This window comes from Anarrhichthys ocellatus, unplaced genomic scaffold, assembly GCF_004355925.1.
Source record: "Anarrhichthys ocellatus isolate YVR2014 unplaced genomic scaffold, GSC_Weel_1.0 scaffold117, whole genome shotgun sequence".
Lineage (NCBI taxonomy): Eukaryota > Metazoa > Chordata > Actinopteri > Perciformes > Anarhichadidae > Anarrhichthys > Anarrhichthys ocellatus.
The window spans coordinates 366,345-384,874 of record NW_022280147.1 but is presented as its reverse complement, the minus strand read 5'-3'; the positions used below and the strand labels follow the sequence as shown (position 1 = coordinate 384,874).

The window sequence follows — 18,530 nt, the reverse complement described above, 5'->3', positions numbered from 1 at the left end:
ACCATCATCACCTCAGTGTTACAGCATTATATTGATGAACAGTAGAGCTGCATTCACATGCTCTGACTGTCATGAAGACAGACATTTTTGCTGAAACGTGCTGAAACATTTTATTCCTGTTGCACAGCAGTGGAACGTTTCACATAGTCAGCACACTGAGCACAGATAGCGAAGAGATAGAACTGCTACTGTGTAAAGGGAATACTGCTGTTAAAAAGCACCTGATTTGTTTAAAGTGTTTGCAAACCAAATGTTATTGCCCTTTTGTTCATATAGCAATATGTCCCTACCAATGCTGAGACCAAACCTACGCCCTTGGTCTCTACGGCTGTTCAATAATGCTCTGGACAACTAGGGAGGAGCCACACAAACAGGATATCACTATATCTAGTCGATTTCATTATGCACCGCTCTACATGACTTCACATTTGCAATCTGTTAAATATGTGGAAAACCTGCAGAAACCAGTGCACAGGTGAGCAGCTGAGCCACCACACGCAGATAGCTCCTCTGTACCACAGCAATAATATGTGTCCTCAAACTCCTGCACATAATGGTGAGGATGAGACGAATAGAGCAAACCTCAGCATCACAAACAGCAGGCAGCACTGACAATGACACAGCATTCAACGTGTTTGTGTGTGTGGCAAAGGATTGTCCTGCATCCATGTTTGTAGCTGAACGGTCAGACCACTGGCATGATGTACAGCCTGAGTTATGTTCCCGCTCAGCAATGACTGGAAGTGAGAGGACAGCTGGACTGCATTTGCTAAGAAAACAACCACTCTCACAGCACTAGCAACAGAAAATATCTGGCACTGCCACTGATGTGCATATCTGCAACCATGGCATTCACCACGGTAGGTTTAAACCGTTCTGTGTATTAACAAAGCAAACTAAAGTCATATGATGCCCAACTGTTCAAATGGGGACTATAGCTGCAAGGAAAAAGTTCCAGAAGAGGTTTCTCTAAATTCTTGTCTGAGCCAGGACGACGAGTGAACCTGGCTGCTGCCCAACTCAACCAGCATCTGAGTTCCATGTGTGGACCTCTCCTCTCATTCTCTCCCCCTCTAGTCAGGGGAGTCGTTTGGCTGTGTGACACATGCCCAAGTGGGCTTGCCAAGGACTCTTGGGCGTGCATGAGTCATTCTTAAACAAGAACATGGCCGGCTCCTTGCTCGGTTGGAGGAACAGTGAACCAGGATCTCCAAACATGGCTGGTTCTCTGCAGAGCACATCCTGTGTAAAAACGACATGGATTTGCTTCTTGTGAAGGGAGTGCTGGTGAACAGCAAGAGCCCATCAAAACCCTACACAACCTTTCCTTAACCCCTGTCCCATCCAGGTCTGCTCACAAATATCCTTTCTTCAGCTGGGAATGCTGAGCAAGTAGCTGCTCAATTAATGGCGATGCATTCAGGACTTTTCCTAGGCATCTGTTGGGCCTTTTCTGACCTTTACTTACAGTATTTGTCGCTTGCACTTACGTCACTGAGCCAATGTACAGCGCAGGCCACAGCTGGTACCACTATTCTCCACAGGATAGTCAAACCCACAATGTTACATCATTTTAGACCAACATGTGGTTCATGTGGCTTTGTGTTAATTTGTTAGAAGCTGCCTTGGCCCTCCATGAAGAACAGTATTCTATCAAAGTGGCTGTACACATTTCTGCAGTGCAGTAAGCTTTGAACTGTAATCACCATCAATATGGCTAGTAAAAAAAGGATTAAAATAACCAGAATTCTGGATTTATTCAAGAACTTATTGAGAGGAAATGTTCTCCTAAATTCACCAGCTGTCCTGCATTGGATGGGCAAAGGAAGGGGCCAGTGGAGGTCCTGTCAACAACTATCTTGGGCCCGATCTCGCTGTGCAAATGAGTGAAGCTTTGGGGATTTCTGGCTTTGCATTCCATAATGCTGCAGAGACCGAGCGCCTCACAAAGCCTGACTGCAGCAAATTCCACACAATGGAACTCCACTTTTCCTCCCTGACTCACTAGCTAGTCTCAGTGAGACCAGCCACTGCTTTGGGCCGTGAGCCGGGTGAGGGGTAAAAGACCTTTAGACAGAGAACAATGGCTGGCTGCTGACCACCAGGTAGTTCTCCATGCAGAGCTCAAAAATGTGTCTGCTTATCACAGCCATTACCAGGCAGAACCATGCTGTGCAGCTACAACCTGTGACACAATCAACCCCGACTAAACTCACTCAGCAGCCCTCCTGTCCAAAACACCAGATTCTACTCATGATCTGGACACACACACACACACACACACACAAAGCTAACATTGAACACAACTTTTAACTTCCTACTACTTCTGTGAAGTATGCAGTTTGTACAGTAACTGTGTTGAAGAACCTCATCCATCACAGGACACTGGAAACGTCAGTCCTGATTACCGATTACCGATATCTGGGCTTTGAGTATCAGCTGATACAGAGTACTGATCAATACCAGTGTCCATTGGAATACGTCCCTGTGCTGGAATCACACAATTACAAAGGACAAACTAGTGCGTTGACAGATTCACAAACTGTACACACGGGTACAGAACGGCCCCGGGGTCACAGTGGTGAAAGTATTTGTTCTTGTTACATCACACTTAAAGCACCATAAAAACAAGATACAAATATATTTCAAGAGTACAAGCAAGCAGCCAAGATGTCCGAACATGGAACACAGAGCTACTGACTTGTGAAATAAAATCATCTGTTACACTACCTAACTGTGATGCTGCACGTCATCTAAAGAGGAGGCACAATGGAGCCGAGAGAGGACATGTGAGGGAGATCTCCCCCGAGACAAAAGGGAGTTTTGTGTGTACGTATAACATCACTTAGCACATGACTAATGAACTGAGCACTGACTCTGGAGCGCGTCTTCTCATCCTCTGACTATAGTTACTATCACTGATCTAGTTAGCCGTTAGCTCCCAGTGGGTCAAAACAGAGCTAACAGCTAACGGAGCTAAACAGACAGAGACAGTAAACTGCAGCTTAATGTGACAACACTACAAGTTAACAGTACATAAATGTATTGAAGTACTTTAACAGAGTACAGATTGGAGGGAAAAGTACTTTGAGATTGGAGTTACAGACAGTTTACATCACTGTTTACATTTTACCAAATTTCTGTCAGAGATGAAATTAACCAGATACATTTACTCCTATTCTGTCCTGAAGTACACTGCTGAGGTACTTGTACTTTGATAACAACAAAGTGCATGTAGCCCTAATGATTACAAAGTGCTTTATACATATCAAACAATAAGTAACAGTGGTTCATTCAGAGATATAATCTGAATATGTTAGTGTGCCTAAAAATATAAATAATATATTTTCTGAATATCTGAATGGTGTTTTTATTGAGCCACTAACGACTTACAACTATAGATGATAATAAAGTAAAGAAACAACATTTTGGTTTTGGGACGGATTACCTTCTTCTTGAGCTGCTGAGGTAATACCAGTAAAAAATACTTCACATTTGATAGTGCTAATGTAAAAGTAATCATTTCTCAAACACCAGCAAATCCCCGGGAAGATATGCAGCAGTGTCATTACAGAGGAAACGCAATCCACCGTCATGCCTCAAACAGAAAGGCCTTAGAGAAAACAGCTGAAAAACTATTTAGGCCGCACATAACCTAACGAATCTGGGGAAAAACGTCCATGTTCCTCATTCCAAGTGTCATGGAGAAAAGCTGTTGGCACAAAGCCCACATGCAGCAGTACTTCTGAGCCAATAGTTATATTCTCTACTGCCGTGGCCCACAGGAAACACAAAGATATGTTTTGAGTTTCAAGAAGTTGAAGAAGACACAACTACTCCTTGTTTGAAACAACTCTAAAACTAATCATATGATGTCATCCTACACATGATACTGTATGCATATAGAGATGCATATAGAGTGTCCCAGTCTACTGAGAGCTAAAGTGAGTCCCCCACATGCACTGAGATAAAAACACAACAAAGATAATCAGCAGCATGTTCACCCTGGTGCAGATGTGGGCGATCGATGTGGATCTCACACGGACGTCAGCGACTAAAGCATCACGATGATGAAGGACATTCAATGAGCAACAAAACTGCTTGAAATCATGCCAGCGAGAATACAGCTTTAAAAATATACTAATAAAGAAAAATGTATTAAATAAGTAAGTAGGAGTATATATTTGTAATGTTTAAACTATGTTTTGTTGCCCAGCAACAGATGTGAACAACGGCTTTACCTGTCCATCAGATTACACTACCTGTGTGCTAAAGGGTTGTATGGTGGATCATCTCACACTCTTATGATAGCATCATTGGGAATTCCTAGATGGCATGCTGCCAGGTTGGAGGAGGAATGCAGTGCCTATACATATGCAGCATATACAGTAGCTACAGGTCAAGAGTCTCTAGAAGATCTACCACGATGACTTCATCCTGCTAAACTCTTCAAACCTCAGGACCTTTGTTGCAACAGTATCGCTCAAACGTTAACTGTAGACCAAAGGAGAGAATACTCTTACAGTTAGAAGCTGTACACTCCTCTCATCCATTTACACCACCACGCTATGAGGCTTAGTTTGATCAGCCGCAGCAAACACACCACAAACTGCAGCCAAGGAACCGGCTCTTAGGTGAGCTCGAGTGCGGTGTCTCGGATCGTTCCCTGCAGACGACCAGTTTGGGGCTGAACATGTCATACAGCAGAATGAGTTAGAGCTGGGCCGGAAGTAGGAACCTCATTCATGTCCTGACATGACAGCCGAGCAAGGAGGGGAAAGCGACAAGTGGCTTCTGCTTCAAAGCTCAGTAGCATGAAGGCTTCTGGGAAACCACAGCATGCTCTCCTGATTTAGACTACACAAGACCTGAACAAGCCTTTCATTGCTGTGGAGGCTTTTTATCTTTCCTTTGGGGGGGATCTGGGCAGGGCTGCCCCATGGGCTCCTTCAACGCTGTGGGCTGACCCCAAATGACAAGAGGACAAGGCTAATTCATGCTGCTGTGCTACAGGCTGGCTGAGTGGCTCTTTGTCCCACTGTGCACAGGCTGAATGAAGCTATTAATAGGTCCATGCAGTATGAACCAAATGCACAACAAGATCGCAGAGGCCAATTAAAGACAATGGGTGCCACATATTTGGGAGATTAGACAGATCTGTGGCCAGCGACATGAACTTGTTGAGTTGGGTGACTGCAGCAGAGAGCTCCTGACAACCAGGACCACGTTCACAAGTGCTTGTCAACTGAGAAGTATTTCCTTCCTTTCATCTCAGAGGGGGGAAGTCAAACATGGAGTTTAACCTGCAACAAAACCCATCCAAGTACAATGATGGCTTCTCTGACTACAGAGGAGGAAGCAGCTTTGGGAGCTGCTCCACATCGTGTCTCTGTGTCAGGAGCCATTGTTAGAAGCAAGCCCATTCGTCAAGTCTGTCCTTGAACTAGGATGTTTCCAGGACACTAAGACGGTACACATTTCCCCAAAGCATGTCAACACTGATCTCACACTTATTGTCTAGCTGTATAGGTTTCAATAGAATTCATCAAGGCATGCCTCCATGAAGGAGATGTTACACTTCAGTAGCTCTTCCATGTCGGGGAACTCTGGTGAGGAGCCTGGCCCTCCACATTGCTGGAGGCCGACTTCACCAGCTGTGTGACCCTAAAGCCCGTTCATTAACCCCTACAGCCAGCAGCTCAACTCACTGGCAGGTGTCACAAGTGGGTGAAAACGTTCCCAGACATTGTAGTAACCTCTGCACTACCACAGGACCCACACGACTACTTTAAGCAGTTACAAAAAGTTTGTTTTAACACTGTGAATAATGAACGCAAAGGATATCAGCCGTTATAACTTCACCACAGGCCTCAAATGTAGAAGTAATGAAATGCACAGGCGTTAAGCATTCATTGCAGTCCGGTCCGGTGTGCCCGGTGGGTGGGTGGGTTCCCGTTAGATTTGAGGGGAAAAGCTACTTACAGAATGGTAGTCTGAAGAGAAACTGCTGGCACGGTTTCCAGGTTTAGATGCATACATCTCACGGTGGTTCGGAAGCATAAACAGCGACTCGGACAACAAAGCGCAAACTGCGGTCCGCTGGCGAGCAGTAACAAAGACACCGCGAGTAGACACGGAGAAAAGAGCTGGCCAGCCCGCAGCGCCATTGCTAGCAGTGAGCCGAGCCGAGCCTCTCACACACTAACGGCTCACCGGGGGGAGAGAGAGACAGGCAGGGAGGGAGGAAGGGGGAAAGGGGGAGAGAGGGAGAGAGCGAGAGAGAGGGAGTGTGTGGAAAACTGAGAGGAAGAAATTGACGATGTTCAGTTGTCGTAAAGGAACATGCCTGAGGCTGAGACATCTGCTGCCATGCAGATAGGCTCGTGAGACATGAGACATTACAGTTGTGTCCTATAACTCGCGTGGTTGCGCCTGGGACACTGAGAAATAGGATCCACTGATCAGTGTGATTAGGCTAGAGGTGGACTGGTGTATGCCAATTCAAGTTGTACACAATATGAACGTTTTTGTAATTTTAAATGTTTACACTCCTTATGAAAGTAAACAAAACGAGGATGAATACCTTCATAGACTCGCTTTTATATGTTCCTTTATCAAAGAAAGTGCATATACATGTATATTTGTTGTGGGGGATATGAACGCTGATATCTCAGATAATAACTCCCTGTTTGATCAACACCTCATGCAATTTTGTCAAGATAGCAAGTTGGTTCTTTCCAGCAAAATGCTGTTGCCAGTAGAGCTACACATACAGCAGTGAAGCATGGTACAACCTCTGGGCTGGATCACTGTACTGTGCAGCTGAGGCTCATGACTGTCTCCAGGATGATGCAATCCTGTATGAGCGGCTACCACAGATCACATACCTGTCTCTATGAGATTCAATGTTGAGAGTCGACCTGAGTTGATCAGTTATGATAATCATGAACAAAGGTTTAAAGTAGATTGGTCAAAACCACAATAGTGATCTATGCATAATGTATGATAAAATTGTGAATTGTCTAAATAATGGCAGTGAATCATTCTGCAAAAAAAGGGCTTAACAGCATAATCTTAGGCCAGGATGGAATGAATGTGTGTCTGAACTCCATCTAGAGGCTAAAGAAGCTTTTAAAAACTGGGTTTTATCAGGAAAAGCAAGATATGGTCCAGAGTGTGAACACAAGAAACACGCACATGCTAGATTTAAATATGCTGCACACTTTATTCAAATAAATGAACAGACCATGAGGGCAAACTCCATGACCAAAAAGCTTCAGCAGAATCATGTCTATGATTTCTGGAGAGAACTTGAGGTGCAGTAACACTAAGATGCCCTGGCCATCCAACAGTGATGGGGCCACTAGTTCGGACAGTATTGCAGATCTGTGGAGTAAACATTATATTTTTAACAGTGTTAAGAGTGATGAATTTAATATTGGTGATGTTCCTAATGATGCTGGTGTGTTTATTAGACCTGATGATGAAGTGTTGTATGCCATTGAGAAATTGGCAGTGAACAAAGCATGTGGCCTTGACCAAATAACAGCAGAACATCTGAAGCATGCTAGCCACAACATTCCAGTGTTACTTTATGTGTTTTTATGGATTGTTGGCCTACTTCCTTACTCTATGCTGTTTTATTAGTGCCAGTAATCAAAGATCAAACCAGTAAAATATCCAGCATTACTAGCAGCCTACTTACTAAAGTATTAGAACGAATTCTCATAGATAGGCTTCAAGAATACATAATAACCACTGACAATCAATTTGTTTAAAAAACAACATAGCACAGACTTACAGTCAGGGCCATAAGTATTTGGACTATGACACAATTTTTCTAATTTTGCTTATTTACACAACTCCAATGGATTTGAAACTAATCAGTCAATATGTGGTTGAAGTGTAGACTTTCAGCTTTAAGTCAATGGATAAAACCATTACAATGGAAATACAATGGAAAAATCGCAATGACCATTTAGGAATTACAGCCACTTTTACACAGTCATCCACCTTTTCAGAGGCTCAAAAGTAATTGGACAAACTAACATAATCATTGTTTTTAATACTTTGCAGTCAATGACTGCCTGAAGTCTGGCTCCATCAGACATCACCAGAAACGGTGAGTTTCCTCCCTGGAGATGCTTTGACAGGCCTTTTACTGCAGCCTCCTTCTGCTGCTGGTTGTGAGTCTTTCTGCCCTCAGTTTTATCTTCAGAAAGTGAAAAGCCTGCTCACTTGGGTTGAGATCAGGTGACTGACTTGGCCATTGAAGAATATTCCATTCCTTTGCCTTAAGAAGCTCTTGGGTTGTGTTCACAGTATGTTTTAGGTCGTTATCCATCTGCACTGTGAGGCGCCGTCCAATCAGTTTTGTAGCATTATGCTGAATCTGAGCAGATAGTTTAGCCCTAAACACCTCAGAACTCATCCTGCTGCTTCTATCATCTGTGACATCACCAATGAACACCAGTGACCCAGTTCCATTGGCCATACATGCCCATCCAAAGCACTGCCTCCACCATGTTAGACAGATGATGTGGTTTGCTTTGGATCATGAGCCGTTCCTTTCCTTCTCCACACTTTTCTCTTCCCATCATTCTGGTACAAGTTCATCTTGGTTTCATCTGTCCAAAGAATCTTTTTCCTAAACTGGTCAGTCTTTTCCAGATGTTTTCTGTTAAAGTCTAATCAGACCTTCCTGTTCTTCAGTGTTACCAGTGGTTTGCACCTTGTTGTAAACCCTCTGTATTTAGATTCTTGAAGGCGTCTCTTGATTGTAGACTTTAACAATGACACGCCTACCTCCTCCAGAGTGTTCTTGACTTCAGTAGATGTTATGAAGGGTTTTTCTTCACCAAGGTACACCAATTTTTTTAACCCAATAATGGCCTCCTTCACTTGCATTGACACCTTTTTTGTCCGCATGCTGAGAGTTCCAAGGACCAGCTACCAACTGGAAATATAACATTTTGAATATACAGTATAAATAATACGGTAAAGTAGGCTACAGGTAGGCCTATTTCAACAATGAAGTAGAAACTACTTCAGCAAATGTATTCCATCACTGAAGCGCAGGGCTCTGCAACCGGGCTCTGCAACCGGCATACCTACTGGTTACATGGAATGCAGCTGGTCATTATCAATGAAAGCAATTATGCCCGGTACATTTGTGCTTGTTCTGTCATGTTCAAATGTCTGCATTGAAAGAGAAATATGACAAAAATGAACAAAGGTCTGCAAAGAAAACACATTTTCACTTTACTAGCTTGACGTTAGCTTAGCTCGAGGGCCCCTGGTGCAGGTCCCGCCTACTGCCGCTAGTGGAGAGAGACAACATGAGCAACGTTAGCTACTGAGTAATAGCTATAGTGATAGCTTACGCTAACAGCAAGCAAGAATAAAAAATTACGTTATAGATAGCCTTCATATTATTGTAAAGCACGGAGTCCACATTATTTTAGCACTAAAACGTTCATTGCATTAACACTAATGCTAGCTTATGGTCTAAGATATATTTATTTTTCATGCTATGACTTAAAATATAATTGGCTTACTACTCTCTTTCAACGAACAGTGTAGGCTAATTAGCTTTACGATGAATCACAGGTGTGCATAATTAGGTAGGCCCAGCACTGGGTAGGCCCGTGGACAGTCTGTGGGTTTTTTGGCACTGGCGCACCAATCAGAAGCAAGAACAGGAACCACGCCTGTAACTACATGTTAAACAATTAAATACATCCCCCATTAAATCAGTTGACATCCCAGTATTTCTAAAACACAGACAGATTTACATGAAGCCTGTCAACCAACACCATATCTGTGGCCTCCACCTACATCATTACTACGCTGAGTGCCTATGTTAATAGTTTGGGTTTGCTGACATCTGCTGGTAAATGTGGAGATGACACTACACTACCTTTGAAAGTTATCAGGTGTAATAGGCCTATATTTACTATTTTACGGGGCATTACCACACAGAGTGATGATATAGTGTAATTTTAAATAATTTATTCAAATGTACCTTTTTGTGTGTATTTGTGATGTAAATACCAACATCAGATAAACGTGTTTGGGTTTTAAAATAACATAACAGCCTAATGGAAAAACTGTGAATAGCTGTTCCGCTGAGTAAAGCTCCATGACTGTCTCACACCACACGTCCATCAACCACTGACAGTCAGCCCTCTTTTACGGAGCTCCTCACCAGAATATTGTACTTACAACCTATAAGCAGACTGGTAGTTTACGCCCTCTGATTGGTCTATTATATCAAATTGGAAATCCACTCAGTATCAATCCATGCCGGTGTTTCTGGTTGTTGTATTGTGTGGGTGAGAGAGGTAATTGTGTCTATTTGCTGGCATGCTGCTGTGTCATTGTTAGCATTTCCAGTGCTAGCAATGCTGTCCCATTGCTATTGTTAGCATTTCCACAGCCTGACAGACTGGAAGCAGCGATATACAGTGGAAGCATTGTTTCAGAATATTCTATGGACTGTGGTATTTTATTTACAGGGAGCATTCTATTATACCAATATGTATTGGCACGTTTAATTCTCATGGAGGCCCATTATTGCTCTCCATCCACTCTTGTTACTTCTAGAGTTAATCTAAATCTAAACCAAAGGCTATTTAGCATCCAAGGTCATATTTCAAGCCTCATTTCAAGCTGATAAATGATACACAGTACCCCCTAAGCTGCTCCACACCAAGAAGGAAATCAGATTCATGAATTACTGATGGATTACAAATCATGTCTACTCCAGACAGGCTGAGTTGTCAGATGTAGCCCCGGAGGCTCATGTGAAACAATATAACACCATTTGCCTTGCTAGTTCAAATCATTCTGCTTTCTCCACACAGGGCTGTTGGTGAACTGTGGCCTCAGAGGAGGACAGGAAACAGAGACACTCGCAGGTCAGCAAGATCAGTTTAGACGTCTCCTGGCAAGCTGTTGGGTCATGATGATGAACTTATTGACACGCAAATGCCAATGACTAATATTTACCATCTAATATGGTTCATGTGTCATTTGTGGATGTGAGAGCTGTGGCTATTCGACGGGGTAAGCCAGAGTGCAGGTGACTGACCAACAACACCGACGCATGTTCACCTCTGCAAATTATAGCTATAAAGGAGAAGTGAAATGAGAAGGCCAGGGCCAATGAAAGAAGGCACCCACCAGTAGACATTAAGCAACGGAACACACTGTGCTGTTCCATGAGATAGATGTTCATGGAGATGCTGGCTACATAAAGATGTCTCTGTAAAAGTGGAACAATGCCAGCCTGGAAGCTTGGAGGAGATAAGGAAGATGTACAAAATGTTCATGTTTATGAATACAGTGTCAGAGAGAATTTCAATGGAAGATAATTAACAAATTTTTTAGAACACCACACGTTGTGGCAAAGATGAATCCAAATCAGTCAAGTAGATGTTGGCAGCACGGATGGATCATTGAACAGGCCTACGAGGCACAAGCACAGGAGCCCAAAGTGTAAGGGGTCCCCCTGGCCTTCACCGACAAAATGTCCCTCAAAGAGACACAACCCGACTACAAAGAGACACTAACAAAGTCAAAAGGGACTAAAACAAGATCAAAACAAGTATAAAGAGATGCAAAACAGATACAAAGAGACTCACAATGACTATGAAATGGAGCGAGACAACCACAAAGCAACTACAAAATAGACTCAAAATGACCATAAAGAGACACAAAACTACAAAAGGCTCAAAATGACCAACAACACACAAAACAAGGGCAGAGAGACTCAAAAAGACGACAAAGAGACAAAAACCTGGTACCTCCACTGCTCCTAGCATGAGTTGAATCACAAGCTAACACGTCAACTTTAGCAACCAAACTAAACACGCGAACCAATTCGACATTATTCAACCGTTAAAGACAAGTTGTCAAGTAATGTCAGTCACTTCCAGGGACATACTTCATTTTCTGTGTTGTTTTCAATGACTGGAACAATGTTCAAGGGTTGGAGCACATAGTAATATTGTTTTGCACGTTGATTAACACAATGCTCATTTGAGGATAGTTTACATATTGGTGGCTGTTTTGAACTTGATTTGGGAACATTAAGCTGCTTTTCATGAGCAGGTCACTGTAATGATTCAGACAGCAGCATGAGCTGCACACGGTGCACTTTGAGTCTGCTGACCCCTGCTGGCGGAGTGTATGTTAACAGTCGAGCCCCTTGAGGCACGTGTGTGATCTGTGACACTGTACATGAAACTGTTTAACAGTTGAATGGATCTGAAGACGCGGCTCTGCAGCATCAACCTGTAATAAACACACAGAATACATTATTTGACAGGCCTATAGAAACACCTTTTTTTAATTTATTTTTTTTACTTTATTCAGAGTAAGATGTGTCAACATCCAGCATGACAAAAAATTGTACAAAGTTCACAATTTATAAATGAAATATCACAGCAACTTGTGATCTCACACATTTATAGCAAAATTAAAATGTCAACAAATCCATGCTGTGTAGTACAAAAATAAATCAAACTTCAGTTCCACAGAGAGCACAATAGTTTATACAAAATCCTGTCTTTGTTGATGGCCACTGAAAAACAACCTTTAGAATGAATCGGCTCAAATAAAACAATAAAACTCTGATGAATTCACAATAATTGATATGAAAAGTCAGCTTCCTAAATATGTGACAACCTGTTTGTGTTCCCTATAGATAGTCACAGATAACTCTATTCAGATTGGTTATTTACTGTACGTACCAACATCAGATGAGCAGCCGGTTTGTGCTTTAAAATCCATTTTTCCCTTTTTACTGGTAATGAGAATTAATTCAAAAAACTGGTGCTAGCTATTACTCTACCGAAGCGTTACTATATTGGCGAAAAAGCTGCAGACACGATGCTGTGGAAAAAGGCGTATGCAGTCATGGATGATGGGTAGTAAGAGTCCCGAAAGGAGAACGGTAAAGTACAATAGATGAGATTCAATCAGGTGAACGACGAGCACCTTTTGCATTAGCTCTCGAAAAAGGCAATTCTGAACATGATCGCTAGCAACTAGAACAACAGAACGGAGGGGCGCATGGGCCTCCAAGGTCTCGTCTCACCATCTCTTCAGCTTTTTCTTTTTCTCTTTTTTTTTTAAAACTTGAACTGATTGACTATTTAATCCTTTGTACAGTGATTAGATATAAAGTGCTGCTGGGGGAGAACTTCATCTTCCTAAAACATAGCAAAAATGAAAGAGCAATGTTTTTACACTTGATAATAGCCAACAGTATCACTGCTATGGTTATCATCATCCTTTCCTCTCTGATTCCGAGTCCCTGCTCCTCCTCTCTCTCTCTCTCTCTCTCTCTCTCTCTCTCAGTGGGACTCAATCCACGCCTGCAGTGGCTCCAAGCAGTTGGTTGCTCCAATCGTGTGCCAAAGAGGTCGTCTGGAAAAAAAATTGCACGCCGCCGTACGCAAGGGTAATATCTTCAAGGACAAGTGCAAATAGTCTACTGGCACATAAGTGGGGACAGTGACCCTGTAAGTCCCGCTGTCATACTCTATAAATACTCTTTACAAAACCCTCTGAAACCCCTTCAGGCTCTCGGGTACTGCTTTCACTTTCTGTGAGAACATCAGAACATGGAAACGAAGGTGTCCCTGTGCAAAATCGTACAGAAAAAAAGTGGAACTCATATACTTTCCCTTCTAAAATTCAATGTCCAGGTTCCCTCCATTTTTAAAAAGACTTTTGTATTAAAAGATTTGTATAAAAATCAATATTTTACATAGGCTATATTAAAAAGATTCATGTTACCCCGCAATGCTTATAAACAAGAAATTGCATATACCCAACCTTTTTTTTGTTCATTTTCCTTTGCACATTGCATTCCGTACCTACGATAAACAACTGATTTAGTTATTATATTGCTGAGACGTTTCTTGATCCAAACAACACGAGTCTCCAAATTGCGCAGATTTGACACCTAAAGGCTAGAATGTGGTCATTGTCTTCACACGTCATTCTGTTTGACATTAGTTTCAGTGAGCATGTGAACATGTTCCTCTAGGAATCAATTGGCTCTCCTAGATCATGGGATTTTCCACCATTGGGTTTCCGTGTAATGATGTTTACAATAGAACTATTCATACATACATTCATACATACATCAGGTCAGTTTCCTCTCCGGATTCGTTTACAGCACCAGTTTAAAAATGCCCCCACCTACAGCTACACGTCTTGTTTTTTTTCTGTTTTTTTTTTGTTCTTCATCAAAACAAAACACAAACGTTTCTCAAGCATTGTCAGAAAATAAAGAGATTGGCAAACCGGTTCTTGCTCTTGCACAATCTACACGCAAGAAGAAGAAGAAGAAGGAAAAAAACATCTAAAATCATCGAGTCCAAAATCCTCCAGTGATGAGAAAAAGAAGTAGCTTCCGCCTTGCTTGTAGTTTTTTTCATTTTTATTTCACTGTCCAGTTTTTCTGTTTCATCTAAAATGCTTTGCCGTCGAGCAATAAAAAGAACTTGCGCCCCATCATCATTAGCTTACTGTTCAGAAATATACACTAAAAATGTGCATACATGAGCAGCTAGAAACATTACATGACACGATGTCAGCTCATATGAAAACGTACAAAATGTGAACGTCCTCAAAAACTATCTTGCCGTTGACTCTTTTTGTGTTCTTCCTCAAAGCAAGGCCCGAAAAGAAAAGAAAAGGAAGAAATCATTTGGAGGTCTTACCTAAGCATCGTACCTCTTAGTATTTTTTTGAGAGAGCAGAAATTAGAATCAATAACACTATATAAGACCAAACCATCACTGCCTGTTTGTATGTAGATTTGATCCACGGCCCACACCTGCTGGGGGAACTTAAGTCTCTCTCTTTGCTGACCGGTTACACTTGAATCCCTTGAACAGCCTGCTTGATGTTCTCCAACAAGACCTTGTTTTCTGGGCTCTGGTACTGGTCCTGGCTTGAGTACATATCCGTGAGGGTGGTGACGTAGGCGTCAAAGTTCTGCTCGCTTATTGGCTCCTGCAGAAACCAAAGACACAACATGGAAGCTGTTAAAGGAAGACAGAGATGAGGGAGGATTTAAAAGGATGACTTCGGAGTATATTTCTCAACCTGGACCCTGTTTTCTCATGTTTTTGTGTCTAATGAGGACAACAGTTTCTTGAAATTGGTCCAGTATTGAAGGAGACCTAATAGTGCTTGTATTTGCCTCTGGCAGGCTCAGATTGTTACTCCCGCTCAAGGAGAATTCCTGTTGTGAGATCTGAATATGGGCCAGCGACAGGTCCCGCCTCTAGGCAGCATTCTTCTTCTGTGGTGCACAGGGTCACCAGCAGCCTCCTGAGCTTCATGTCCTGGCAGCAGCTGGATCACCCTCCTCCGCCTGTTGACCGTCTCTCTCCTCCTCCGCTCTTCATCCATATACTCCGGCTCAGATAAATACGGGCAGCCCTCTACAGTAAGGGTTGCCAGGTTGTCATTGGTAACCATTTTGAGAAATTGGCAACCGATTCTTGGCCTTTGGTTGCCATCAGTGGCACAATTTTTTATCATATACAAAATAGGGACAGCAAACAGCTAATTATTTTTGTTACATTATAATTGTAGAGTATTTGAATTACTCAAAATATAAGGTGACTAAAAATGGCAACCATATTTTTAGTTTGGGCGACCAAGAGTTGATGCCTGGTCGCCACTTTTACAAGTTCGATGTTGATATGTAAATATGCAGCCATGACATAGAAAATGACAGTGTTTCAACCGCTGTCTTCCATCAACAAATCTAACCTTGTGAGATTTCAGAAGAAGACTTTTGCCTGAGCGAGACTCTTTCCATAAAGTTGTCAGACTCTTTTAGTGGATGTCCAGTGAAGGTGAGGAATTACGCCGGGTGATCACATAGTAGCTGCCATCTGCAGCTTTCTCCCTCAATACCGGACCAATTGCAGAGCTTGTTATCCCTGTAAGTCACTTAGACACAAACACATGTGAAAATCCAGGTTGAAAAATTCCAAATTGACCCTTTAAGAGTGTGACAATCTTCTTATAGGCTATGATATGTTCTGAAATAAATGTCATCATTAAGTATTAGGATTGTAGGGCCTTTCTTTGCTTCCATAATAACGACAACATTTACGGAGGAAGTGAAGTCATCGTCTTACTTGCTGGTGCAGCTGTAAGCAGCTGTTGTTCCTCAGAGGCTCTTTGTGTGCCAGTGGTTTCTATGGTAGGAGAGGAGGGACACATTTCTGTTAGTTTGATTTGAGAAACTAAGCTGATATTCTTACATTGAAACACTAGAGGGCAGTATTTGATATACAGCCACACACACAGAAGACCGTAGATGAACAGGGAAATAGAAGCTGGACATGGATGAACACATAGAAGACAAACGGAGTCAGCACAGACCATGGTGTCAGAATACGGAGGTCAAATTCTAACTAAACACCATGGACTTATCTGAACTACTGCTGAAATATAAAAGGAGGATAAGATCGGATCAAATTAGCTTGCCACTTAGACCAGATTCTTAATTGATGAATGATTCTTTGTCAAGGAATAAATGTAAACTAATCCATTATGTGTAAGGATGTCATGAAAGAATGGCAGGATGTGTGACTACTATCAAACAACAGAATGTAATACTTCTGTTCTTCTTCTGCAAGAGACAAATGATAGACAATAAAAGACAATGTCTGAAGTTCATGGATATTTTGTAGAAAAAACAAAAAAACAATTCAATCAAAATTAAGTCAACCACTTTGCTCTACAATGTAATCATCATAGCATTCTAAAAGCACACACAACCTCAATGGGAACTACTGTAAATACACTTTGGTTTCACCTAAACCGTTGAACGTAGCACAGATCACTGTTGTTGGAGTAGCTACCACTGTGAACAGATGCCCAATCACAACTGCCCCTCACTGTTTGGAAAGTAAAGCAATGCTCCACATCTTAAAGGAGGCATGCACAATTGGCTGTGGTTAAATGCACAGAAAATAGATGCTATGGTCAGCTATGTTCTGCAAGTTGCCGGCTTTCCGTTCCCGTTGGCCCTTACCATATGAGGGAGCTGGACATTAGCTAAACTGTTAATCAGTGACTGGCTGAGGTTGGCCAGCTCATGCAGGAGAGATTCATTTTGCTGTTCAATCACCTTGTTTTCCTCCTCTATGGACTTCAGGCTGGACTCCATTGTTGTGATCTGGGCGGGTGACAGGATGTTACAGTCGGCTCTGTGCTGGCTCAACTCAGATGTACAGAAACACACAGGCCGCTGAATGTAGAAGTGACTTACCTGTGTTCTGAGTTTGATCATGTCTGCTTCCACCTGTGAGTTCGATTCACTTAAATCTTTGATTTCTTCATCCAGCTGTTTGATGTCCTCTTCATGCTCCAGTCCTACAGAGGAAGAGCGGCAGTGACACACTACTGTGAGGCCTCAGTCAGAAATGACATAAACAGTCCTTGTGTTGGACTCGAGTGATCACAAAAAGCATGATATGACTTTGTAAGAATGTCTCGTCTGGGCTGGGTTGTGTGGGTGAGCGGTAGTTATAGTTACCGTCGCCGGCATGTTGCTGCTTTATTGTAAGCATTTCCACTCCGGAGAGCCTGGCTTTCCTCATGGCCGAGGTGGCGCGTGGACAACCGGACAGACTGCAGGCAGCGACAGGGAGAAGAATTGTTTCAGCATATTACACAAAGTCGGTCTTAAAATAAATGTTCGACTCTCTGCTTTCTTGCCTCTAGTTTGATGGGAGAACTCGAACCCCTCTCATGTCTGCACGGCAAATACGTAACTAAAGCCCGGACATGTTAGCTTAGCTTAGCATAAAGACCGGAAACAGGGCAGTCACAATATGAAATTATCACTACACGATTATCGTTGCCAAAAGAATTCACAATAACAATAATATCGCAATATTTATAGAAAATGAAGAAGAAAAAAAAGATTGGCTGAATTACACTCTGAACCCGAGTGTAGGGAGGCGCTGAGAAACAACACCGCTCTAGTCCACAGGGACCGGCAAAAAGAGCGCAAAATTAATGATTCTCGCAGTAACTTGGAACATCGCGGTTATCTTCAATACCGGTACATCGTGACACCCCTAACTAACTAACACATTACATCCTATAGATTTATTCTGTAGGAAACGCAAACTATTTGTTCTCTTCATTGTATTCATTGGAAGGAAGGATATGCGGATCTCAAGGAATTTGTGTTTTGGTAAAAAAAGCATTGAATGGAAACCCAACTCTTCAAATCTTGAAACGTAGCCCTTCGACGTAACGCCCTTGACCCACCTCCGATGTGTCAGGAAGCTGCCGCTGACGTGACCCGAGCCGTCACAGCCTGGTGTGGGGCAGGACATGCCCTCCGTCTTGCCGGACTTCCACGTGAACTGGATGCCGTTTAGGTAGCCGTCCTTTTGTCTCTTGGCTGCTATGGGGCATCCCGATGCGCTTCTGTGGGACGCGTACTTCCCCGTCACGTGTCCCTGTCCATCACA

At 42.6% G+C, this 18,530-nt stretch overlaps 2 protein-coding genes across 3 annotated transcripts in view; both read right to left on the bottom strand.

Moving 5' to 3' along the window:
• Positions 1 to 6,229, bottom strand: part of pxdn (peroxidasin) — a 68,063-nt gene extending 61,834 nt beyond the window's left edge. For both annotated transcript variants that reach the window (XM_031876830.1, XM_031876831.1), the window contains exon 1: positions 5,983 to 6,229. In XM_031876830.1, the coding sequence (XP_031732690.1) occupies positions 5,983 to 6,167 (185 nt within the window). In that variant the 5' untranslated portion in view covers positions 6,168 to 6,229. The remainder of the gene's footprint in view (positions 1 to 5,982) is intronic.
• A 7,114-nt stretch (positions 6,230 to 13,343) lies between these two features.
• Positions 13,344 to 18,530, bottom strand: part of myt1lb (myelin transcription factor 1-like, b) — a 37,492-nt gene continuing 32,305 nt past the window's right edge. The window contains exons 12-17 of the mRNA XM_031876842.1: positions 18,325 to 18,530; positions 17,582 to 17,676; positions 17,315 to 17,418; positions 17,078 to 17,221; positions 16,176 to 16,235; positions 13,344 to 15,033 (exon numbers count right to left, since the gene is read on the bottom strand). The exon at positions 18,325 to 18,530 is cut by the window's right edge and continues 15 nt beyond it. Coding sequence (XP_031732702.1) covers positions 14,893 to 15,033; positions 16,176 to 16,235; positions 17,078 to 17,221; positions 17,315 to 17,418; positions 17,582 to 17,676; positions 18,325 to 18,530 — 750 coding nt within the window. The 3' untranslated portion in view covers positions 13,344 to 14,892. The remainder of the gene's footprint in view (positions 15,034 to 16,175; positions 16,236 to 17,077; positions 17,222 to 17,314; positions 17,419 to 17,581; positions 17,677 to 18,324) is intronic.